General features: G+C 66.3%; 1 protein-coding gene across 1 annotated transcript; it reads right to left on the bottom strand.

Annotated features, from left to right (window-relative positions):
* Nucleotides 1-1346: 1346 nt before the first annotated feature.
* LOC144929374 (class I histocompatibility antigen, F10 alpha chain-like) lies at nt 1347-9969 on the bottom strand. Its single transcript, XM_078848720.1, has 9 exons — nt 9858-9969; nt 8511-8771; nt 5956-6222; nt 5325-5600; nt 4606-4716; nt 3818-3850; nt 3328-3363; nt 2758-2790; nt 1347-2187 (listed from the first exon to the last, which is right to left on the bottom strand). Exons 1-9 carry the CDS (start codon nt 9916-9918, stop codon nt 2009-2011), a joined length of 1257 nt encoding a protein of 418 aa, XP_078704846.1. The 5' UTR covers nt 9919-9969; the 3' UTR covers nt 1347-2008.
* Nucleotides 9970-10290: the final 321 nt, after the last annotated feature.

Here is a 10290-nt window from a genome sequence, read left to right as displayed (position 1 = left end):
CCTGCTGCAGCTCTGCCTGCCTGAGCCCTACCTCCCTGCCCCGGTGCCCGCTCCCCTGCCCCACCCGACCCCCCCGTGCCCACCCCGGTCTGCCCCTCCCTTCCCATGGGCAGTAGAAGGCAGCTGGATCGAACCCAGCGAACAGGCCCAGCTCCCCGGGGGGTCGGGGTGTGTCTGTCCCCTCCGTGGCCGGCACTTTGTGCGGTGGCCTGTGCGGTGACAGGGGCGCCCACCCCAGGGCAGGGGACCGGCACAGTGGCTGCGTTTAACTCTCCCCCGGTCACCGCAGGGCCACAAGTTCCCCATGCCGGGGGCCGGGGGGGCGACAGGATGGCGAAGTCGCTGTGTGCTCGCAGCAGCCTGCAGGGTCACGCTTCCTCTTCTCCGGCCACTTCCTCAGCCGCCGGGGCGCGAGGCCGTCACGTGGGGACCCGCGCTCTGGGGGAGCGTCGGAGCTGCTGCTATCCAGCATCTGGCGCCCGCCAGGCCCAGCGCGGGCCACACGCAGAAAAATGGGGCTGAAATGCCGGTCGGGCCAGTCCCCACGGGAGCTGCACCCTGCCCCAGGCCGGCTGGATCTGTGGGGATCTTGCCCCCAGCTGCACCCCCCCGACCTGAGACAGGCACCGACATGCCGTTACCGCCTCGCTAGGCCAGGATCACCTGGGCGCAGCCGCCCCCGCAGAGGGCCGCGCCGTGCATAACCAGTCTGAGCGTCTCTCCCCAGAGCTGTCCGCTCCCTGGGGCGGGGACTGGCTGTGCAGCCTGGCGCCGGGGGGGTCTCCGCCTGGCCTGCGCCCCCCAGACACGACTGCAATCCGGGCAATGAACGCACTCCCCCGGCTCTGGCTCAGCTGAGGAGGGGCAGGGTGGGGCTGGGGTGCCTCTGCCCTGCACAGACCCAGACGTCTGCGCGGCGTTAGCCGGGTCTGGCTGTACGCGGTTCTGGAGGGAGCAGCTCTGATTCAAACCGGATCCAGATTAAATTCAACGTGACGGAGCCACTGGGCTTTACCGGCTCTTCCCAGTGCCCGGCTGCAGCGGCGCCAGCAGGGGACGCCCCCGGCCTCGGTCTGAGAATCCCCCACTGCTGACTGGAGTTGTCAGTTCTCAGCAACAGGGCGGTTCAGCTCGCTGGGGCAGCAGAGCCCAGCTCTGGGAGGGGAGACGGGCTCAGACAGACACACAGCAAACGCCCAGCCACAATGGGGCGCACACAAGAGACAGGGCCTTTATTCCAGGGGTTCAGTTACATGATCTAGTCCAGCAAAAAGAACAGGAGGAGTCGTGGCACCTTAGAGACTAACAAATTTATTTGGGCATAAGCTTTGGTGGGCTAAAACCCACTTCATCGGATGCACAGAGTGGAAAATACAGTGGGGAGATTTATATACACAGAGAACATGAAACAATGGGTGTTGCCAGACACACTGTAACAGGTTTCACCCCAAGTTTCACCTCACTTAAAAATCCTTACTTAAAAATCAGACATAAAACTACAGAAGTGTCACAGCGAGGGTCGGGGTTATGGCTTGGCCCGGGGTCAGATCACTGGACAGGGGCTGACTTTCTCGTTTTTACCGTATAATTATAAGATAAGTCAACTGGACTATAAACATTGCACTTACATGTCAGCGTACACTACCCAGAGCAATGGAAACCTTTCCTTAGGCAGAGCAACAGAAACAAGTCATGGTATGAAATTGTGGTTTGCACTGAGTTTGCTGGTGTTTTTTGTGCAGCCCGTTGTAAAACTGGGGAAATATCCAGCAGGGTTGAGGTACCGCCTCGCAGGTCTCTGCGCACCCCAGGGGTACGCGTCCCCTGGTTGAGACCTGTGGCTCTGCAGAAATCATGGGGTGCTTGCCCCACACAGCAGCTTTCACTGTAAGTCTGACAGATCCCAGGTACTTAACCCACCGCACCCCGCGAGCGAGCGGCGTACCCAGGGCCTGGGCGCTGAGGCAGAGGGAAAGGGTGAGGGGTTCGGTCCAGGTCACACGGGCAGTCAGCGGCCAAGGCGGGGAGAGAGCCCAGGAGTGACTCCAGCCCAGACGATGCCTGCTGGGGGGTCCCCGTCGTGGAGTGGGGCAGAAACACCCCCGGGGAGGAGCTGCTGAGCTTCTGGAGGGCGGCTGGTCTCTCCCTCACCTGTGTGCCCCCCTGGCTGCATCACGGCCTCCGACCCTGCAGGAACCAGATACAGGGAGTCAGGGTGGAGCCCGGAGCCCCAGAGGCTCCAGTACAGAGGGGCAAAGAGGGTCACGTGCTGCCCCCACGTCAGCGCAGCCCCCATGGGCTCCTGCCCTTTTTTTCCAGTGGCCCCTGCAGGCCTCCCCACTTTTCTGGCGCTGCCCACCCCAGGTGCCCCCGCTTTTTCTACTGTCGCCTCTGCAGGAGCCATGTCTGTTTGTGGGGATCAGGGCTGACACCGGAGAGGGACCCGCTGCAGCCGGACAGGGGTTCCCCCCACCCTCGGGCCGTTCCCCAGACCCTCCCGCAGTGGGGTCACATGGGGGTGAGACACTCCATACCCATCAGGGTCGCTCCCAGCTCTGTCTGGGGCAGGGTGGGGGGAAGAGGAGGGAGTTCCCAGGCTGGTTCATTGCTCCCCACTGCGGGGAGCAGGGCGCTCAGAGCTCCCCCGCTCTGCTCCCAGGCTGGTCTGCTATAGGGGCAGGGCCTGGGGGTCTCTGGGCCTATGGCCGTGGGGAGCTGCCCGCCCAGAGAGCAGCCAGGGCTGGAGTCTCCACTTACCTTGCGAGCCGGTGTCATACCCGGGGTCGCTGCCTGTGGGAGGGAGAAGGGGGTTAGCACTGAGCAGGGAGCTGGTTCCTGGCCGATCCCCCCACCCCACCCCAATGGGATCAGACTGGGGGTGAGCAGAACGTCTCGGAGGCCCAGAAATGGCCCAGCCCAGGCAGGGACCATGGGAAGGGATCAGAAAGGGGGCAGGGGCCGGGTCCAGGCAGACCCAGCTCTGGGGTAATAATCCTCATAACGCACCAGGGCTGGAGGCTGGGTGTGGGGTGTGCAGGGACCCCAGCTGGGGTTGGAATGGCCGGGGGGGGTTCAGGATCTGAGGGTCCTGGTATCTGGGTCCCAGCTCAGTTTTGTTGTGGGAGGGGGGGTCACACTCAGCCCCAGTCCTGTCCCAGCCCCCCCCCCCGAGTCCCTGCTGCCTGGAATGACCCCCCTTGCAGAGGGGACCCACCCCCGGCTGGGGGACTGCAGGGCGCCCCAGGGCAGGGCCTGGGGAAGGCATCTCCCCAGAGAGGTCTCCGTGACTGCAGCCGATCCCCAGGGCTGGAGCCCCCCGGCACTTACCCCTGGTAGATCCTTTGCTGGATTCTTTGTCGCTGGCTGTGGGGGAGAAGGGGACAGGGTCAGCGTCTCCGAACCCAGGGGGTTGGTGTGCTCCCGGGGTCACAGCCCCCCTCAGAGGGGTTCCAGCCCCACCCGTCCCGTTAGGCCCACCCATGGCCAGGGGAGCTGCCAGCTCAGCCTGGGGGGCCCTGACCCTGAGGTTGGGTGAGGAAGGGCCCATGTGGCGGGGCCTCGCGGTGGGATCTCAGGGACCGTCCCTCCCAGCTCTGCTATGGGGAGCCTGGCCCCAGTGCGGGGAAAGGGGGGCTCCTGGTTACCTGCTCTGCTCACAGATGACCCTCCTGGGGAGTGTGGGGGTGACTCGTCAAGTCCCATTCATACACACACCCCCCGCGAGATCCCACCCCCGCCTGGTCTCCCTGCTGGGGCCTCTGACCAGGAGCTGAAGGGCTAACGGGCCATCCCTCCTGCTCCATCGTCACCCCCTTACCTTCCAGAGAGGAGCTGGAGTCCCGGTTGCTGGCTGTGGGGGGAGAAGGGGGTTAGGGTCTCCTGAACCGGTGCCGGCGAGGCAGACGCTTCTCTAGGAATCGATTCCACCCCCCACCCCGCCAGCCCAGGGCTCACCACCCCCTGGCCTGCCCCAGACAGGGAACGGCATCGCCCGGAGCTGCCCCGGGCAGAGCCAGCCAAGGGGCCCCCGGCCTGGCCCGGCTCAGCCCGGAGACCAGAGGGGCCTGCACCCCGCAGAGCCGGGGGCACGTCGCGCGACGCAGGGGATTGCGGGTGACTGGCTGAGTCGGTGGTGATGGGGCGTTAGCGCCCGGTCCCGGCGGAGGGTCCCCGGGCTGGGCCGCGGCCCCCCACCCCACACCTGCCAGCAGCACGGGCGGGCTCACGCTCACCCTGAGCTGGAGTGTGGCCGGCTCCGGTTTTCCCTGCAGAGAGAAGGCAGGTCGCAGTGAGTGCGGCCGCTGCCGGGGCAGGAGCCGGCTCCGATCCGCATCCACGGACCCCGGGGGCTCAGCGCGTGACTCAGTGTCCCCAGGGAAGCCGGGCGTAAGGAAGGGAAGAGAGAGACCCGGCGCCATCGGCCCCGGCTCTGGCTCAGCAGCTCCCAGAGGGGGGGTCTCTGGCCCATTCTCCCCTCCCCCGTGGGGCAGTCACACAGCACCAAGGCGGGGGTCTGGATTGCTGCCATCCCCATGACCCAGTGCCCCATCGCCCGCCCCACGCTGACGGGTGGCTCCCCGAGTCCTGGCACCGCCGCCCCATTACCTGGGCGCCGCCTCCTCCAGAGAACAAACCCGACGGTCCCAGCGAAGAGCAGGGCAGCGACCGCGACGGCCCCAATCAGCGCCGGGAGCAGGGCAGAGCGGGATGGGGGCTCTGCACGGGAGCAGGGAGTTAGAGACCCCCCCAAACACCACGTCCTTCCCCCCATTCGCGCCCCCGCGGCTGCCTCTTCACCCTGCCCCGTGCTCCGTGCCCCGGCGGTGAGTCTGTTCCAGGAACGTCTCTTATTCTTCAAACCGCAGTGGCCAGGGGAAGCGGGCGCCCTGCCCTGCCCCTTCCCGAGTGTCCCCTCTCCCCGGGGCCCAGGTCTCGCTGTTCCCCTTCCAATCCGTTGTTAACAGGACTTTTGAACTCCCGCCAACGCACAGGGGCCTGGCACCAGGCTCTCCGTGTTCTCAAGCCCGCTTCACCTCCAGCCGCCGTTTCACTGCCCGGGACCCCAGCCCCAGCTGGGATCCAGGCCGGCTCCGCGGTCACACCCCGCTTCATTTATCAGCTCGCTCCGGCTTTCCGGGGTGCCCCCCGCCCCTGGTTCCTGTCTTAGCCTCCTCCCCCGCCAGCCACACGACCCGCCTGTCCTGCGGCTTCGCTCATTTTCTCCTCCTGGGGAGGTGAGCAAAGTGTGTTACCGGGGGGGCTGTAGGGCCAGTCACCCTGTGACCCCCCCCATTTCATCCAGCGTCCACACACCCCGGCCTCACCCCACGCAGTGTCGAGCGGCTCGGCCAGGCTCTCGTGCTCCACACGGCAGCGGTACAGGCCTCTCTCCCGGGGGTCGATCTCCACCGTGGCCCAGGTGTGGTAGGTCCCGTCCCCGTTGGGCAGGACCCCCCCTCGCCACGTCTCCTGCTCTCTGCTCCCCCCATTTCGCAGCCAGCTCACGGCGATGTCCCGGGGGTAGAAGCTGTGGGCCCGGCAGGAGAGGGTGGTGAGGCCGCCGGGGGCGTCTCTGCCGGTGACTCGCACAAACGGGCGCTCTGGGGAGACGAGGGGGCAGAGGGGGAGGCCGCTGGGTTAGGGCCAGTGAGCAGCACCCGGGTCCCTTGGCACCCCCATGGTCCAGTCGTTGGAAAGCAGGAGCGGTCAGAGCCTGGGAAACACGCCACGGGGACCTGCCCCTCCCCGGAGCCCAGGGGCAGGGGGAGGTGGGACCTGACTGGGGAGCCATCTCTGCACCCTGCCGGCATGGCACAGATGGGGACCCCCCAAAAGGCTCAGCTGACCTCGAGGGGTCTTGCCCTGTAACCCAGCCCTGGGTCACTCTAATTAGTGTCTCAGACAGGCCAGGGAGTGGGGGAGTCTCTGCAGTGGGGGGCTCCCTGCCCCCCTCACCTCTCCTCTGCAGCATCTCCTTCCCATAGTCCAGGTATTTCTGCAGCCACTCGACGCACTTCCGCTCCAGATAGTCCCGCTGCTGCTGGCTCAGGTGGCTGTCGGCCTCCATCTTCCCCTTGGTGATCTCGGCCTCCTTGCTGGAGGCCACCCAGGTGTGGGTGCGGGTGTCGTAGGAGAGGAAATCCCGCCCGTCGTAGCCGTACTGCCGGAAGCCCCCGTCCGCCGGCAGCTTGCAGCCGTAGGCGTACTGGAAGGTGTGCAGGCCTGGAGAGACACCCACGGAGCTGGGTGAGGCCACAGCCCTGGCCATGGCGCCTGACGTGGCTCGTTAGACCTGACTCGGGGCCACGGCCCCTCGCTGCCCCCCCGGCCCAGCCCCCGCAGGCACCCTGGGGTGAGTCACTTGTGTTGCTACTGAACTCGATTCCGATGGGGGCACGAAAGCACAGGGGGGCTAGGCAGGGTGTCAGGCGAGCAGCAGCCCTCACTGCAAGATCCAGTGTCCCACAGGGAGGGGGCAAAGGGGGGAATGGGAGGGGAAACTGAGGCATAGCCAGAGGTCGTGACAGGCCTAATGTCGTGGGGAAGGAAGGGGCTCAGTCAGACATGGCTCGGCCAGGAGTTGGGGTTACGGCTCGGCCAGGGGTCAGGGCTAGGGTCACAGCTCAGCTCAGGGCTGGGATTAGGGTTGCAGTTATTGCTCTGCCTGGCCTCAGGGCGAGGGTCGGGGTGAGGACTTGGCCAGGGGTCGGATCACTGTTAGCCCAGGGGTCGGGTCACAGCTCCGCTCAGCACTGGGGCTGGGGTTCCCCAGGGGCTGGGGTGACGGTTGGTTTCTCCTCTGTCCAGGGTGACGGGCACTGCCCAGGGCAGGGCGAGGGCTGGGGGTACGGTCACTGCTCAGCCTAGAGCTACGGTCCCTGCTGGGGATGGGGACAAGGGACGGGGTCACCGCCAGGTCTGGGCATGGGGTCACCAGAGGGACGGGGGTCCCGGCTAGGCCCGGAGATGGGGTCCCTGCTGGGGATGGGGACAAGGGACGGGGTCACCGCCAGGTCTGGGCACGGGGTCACCACAGGGACGGGGATCCCGGCTAGGCCCGGAGATGGGGTCCCTGCTGTGGATGGGGACAAGGGACGGGGTCACCGCCAGATCTGGGCATGGGGTCACCACAGGGACGGGGGTCCCGGCTAGGCCCGGAGATGGGGTCCCTGCTGTGGATGGGGACAAGGGACGGGGTCACCGCCAGGTCTGGGCACGGGGTCACCACAGGGACGGGGGTCCCGGCTAGGCCCGGAGATGGGGTCCCTGCTGGGGATGGGGACAAGGGACGGGGTCACCGCCAGGTCTGGGCACGGGGTCACCAGAGGGACGGGGGTCCCGGCTAGGCCCGGAGATGGGGTCCCTGCTGGGGATGGGGACAAGGGACGGGGTCACCGCCAGGTCTGGGCACGGGGTCACCACAGGGATGGGGGTCCCGGCTAGGCCCGGAGATGGGGTCCCTGCTGTGGAGGGGGACAAGGGACGGGGTCACCGCCAGATCTGGGCACGGGGTCACCACAGGGACGGGGGTCCCGGCTAGGCCCGGAGATGGGGTCCCTGCTGGGGATGGGGACAAGGGACGGGGTCACCGCCAGACCTGGGGATGGGGGATGGAGTCACTGCTTAGGACCAGGGATATGGGACAGGGTCGATGTGACGAAGTGGGACTGTTCTTAATGTTTCCTCTGAATAGTGTGGAGGTGCCTCAGTTTCCTCTAGGCAGTTCTTAAGTCTCTAGGGGGTGGGGTAAGGGTGTATGATCATTGCAGAGCCCTAGAGGGCAGGTGTGGGCAGGAGTCTGGACACAGAGAATGGCCGACACCCTATTTCCTGGCAACTGATGGCCTGGGCCCTTCCCCCCCTGCGAGGTGAGAGCTAAAGGGTTGGAGAACAAAGGAATCAGGTGACCACCTGGCCCGGGGAAAGGAACAAAGCCCAGAGGAGGAGGGGCTGGAGGGGGTTTTCAGTTTGGGGCTGGCTGGGACATGGAGTGAAGGGCAGACGTGGTTGTCTGGCTCACTGCCCCCCAAAATGGACCCAGCTGAGGGGTCCCGTTCTCTGCACCTGCAAGCTCTGTTTTAGACCATGTTCCTGTCGTCTAATAAACCTTCTGTTTTACTGGCTGGCTGAGAGTCACGTCTGACTGCGGAGTTGGGGTGCAGGACCCTCTGGCTTCCCCAGGACCCCGCCTGAGTGGACTCGCTGGGGGGAAGCACACGGAGGGGCAGAGGATGCTGAATGCTCCAAGGTCAGACCCAGGAAGGTGGAAGCTGTGTGAGCTGTGTGTCCTGAAGACAGGCTGCTCACAGAAAGGCGACTGCCCCAGAGTCCTGACTGGCTTCATGGGGAGCAGTTCCAGAGCATCGCCCAGGGACTCCGTGACAGTCGTCCCCGGGCCTGGGGTCACCGCTGGGGCCAGGGCTGGAGGATGGAGACAGACCAGAGTCCCTCCTCGGTCCCGGGCTGTGGGGTCACCGCCAGGCCCCACGCTCCGGCCCCCGGCCCCTCACCCCGGCTCTGGTTGTAGCGCTCCATGGCGATGCGGACGTTGCCGTTGAAGGCCTCCTGCCAGCCCCGGGCGATCCAGGTCTGCCGCTCCCAGTATTCGGGCCCCTCGGCCCGGATCCAGGGGGCGCGGGGCTGGGCCTGGTTCACCTCGCTGTCGAAATGGAAGAAGAGCTGGTCGTCCAGGTACCCGACCACGGTGAACTGGGGCAGCCCCGGGCCCGGCTCCGACACCGCCGTGTAGAAATAGCGCAGCGAGTGCGGGCCTGGGGGGAGAGAGCGAGACCCCCCATCAGCCAGCCGCCCCCAGCCCAGCCCCCAGGGCGAGCCGGCACCCCACCCCACACTGCAGGGGAGAGAGACCCCCCCTCCCACCAGCCAGCAGCCCCCCGCCCTATCCCAGGCCCTGAGGAGATCCAGGACCCCTCCCCACACTGCAAGGGGGAGAGACCCCCCCCAGAGCCAGCAGCCCCTTTCCCCAGCCAGCCGCCAGGGCGAGCCGGGACCCCGCCCCACACTGCGAGGGGGTAGATGGGGCCTCACTCTCTGTTGGACCAGGGGTCCATGCAGTGCCCAGCGTGACGGGGGGCCCAATCTCAGTTGAGCAGGGTCCATGCAGCGCCTGGCATGACCAGGGCCCTCATTAACAGCAGCAATTATTGTCTGGCGGCCTCACCCACCTCATGCTGGGCGCTTGCCAGATGGGGGCACGAAACCACAGGGGGGCTAGGCAGGCCGTCACCGCAAAATCCAGTGTCCCACAGGGAGGGGGCAAAGCGGGGAGGATGGGAGGGGAAACTGAGGCATGTCCAGAAGTCGTGACATGCCTAATGTCGTGGGGAAGGAAGTGGGGCAGTGCTGACCCAAACACAGACAGCTAGGAAAGGGTTAAACCTTGGCAGTTTGACTCTGACCCCACTTCCTTCGGATCAGGAGCTGAGCCCAGCTGGGAGGCAGCCCTGCTCCCTGTACCGCCCCCCCCCGCATAACAACTGGCAGGGATTCCCCACTCCCTGCAGCCGTACCCCTCTCCGGGACACCCCCTCTTTCCCCAGGACACCCAGCTATGGGGGTTGGGGGGTGCCCGTGCCCAGCTAGCCACCCTGGGCTTGGTTCTGGCCTCGCGCTCATTTTACACCCCCCGGTAGCAGCTCGCTCCTGATTCACAGCCAGGAGGCCAAGAGCAGAATTGGGCCCTGGGCGGGGGTCTGGATTTGAGCCCCCAAAGCCCCTCCCCCCAATACAAGCCCCCCTGCCCCTGGCCCATCCCCCTAGCGCAGGTCACCGCAGCCCCTAATGGGACAGGATCCTGCCACTCCCCCTGTGCTGGGGGGTAGCACCCCAATACTCACGGCAACAGCCCTCTGGGATGGCGAAGACCCCCAGCAGGAGGAGGGGGAGGGGCACAGCCATGCTGAGCCCGGTCACTCTCCCCCCCACATTGGCCGGGGCGCTCCCCACCGGGATCCCCAACAGAGCGACTCTCCGAGTGCACCTTGTCCCGGGCCTCGCCCCGGGGACTTTGGGGCCTCACGCCGGGGACTTTGCCCCAGAAAGGGCCGGGCCAGCCGAGAAAGCCCCACAAGCGAGCGGCTGCCCCATCACCTGGTACCGTCTGCCAGCTGGGGACTGAAAGTGAAAGTGTCACAGAGGGTGGCACCTCCCCCCCTAGGGTAAACACCTGGCTGGGCAGGGTGGTGTAATGGTTAGAGCAGGGGGGAGGGGCTGGGAGCCAGGACTCCTGGGTTCTCTCCGCAGCTCTGGAAGAGGAGTGGGGGCTAGTGG

The sequence above is a fragment of the Lepidochelys kempii genome, chromosome 14 (assembly GCF_965140285.1).
Source record: "Lepidochelys kempii isolate rLepKem1 chromosome 14, rLepKem1.hap1, whole genome shotgun sequence".
NCBI classification, from domain to species: Eukaryota; Metazoa; Chordata; order Testudines; family Cheloniidae; genus Lepidochelys; species Lepidochelys kempii.
This window is presented reverse-complemented; position numbering and strand designations above follow the sequence as displayed.

Coding starts and splice junctions, on each gene's coding strand:
- LOC144929374 (XM_078848720.1), bottom strand. CDS start 9,918: ATGGCTGTGCCCCTCCCCCTCCTCCTGCTGGGGGTCTTCGCCATCCCA. Junction 5,601..5,955: donor GGAGATGCTGCAGAGGAGAG/GTGAGGGGGGCA, acceptor TCGTCTCCCCAG/AGCGCCCGTTTGTGCGAGTC. Junction 2,188..2,757: donor GTATGACACCGGCTCGCAAG/GTAAGTGGAGAC, acceptor TGGTTCCTGCAG/GGTCGGAGGCCGTGATGCAG.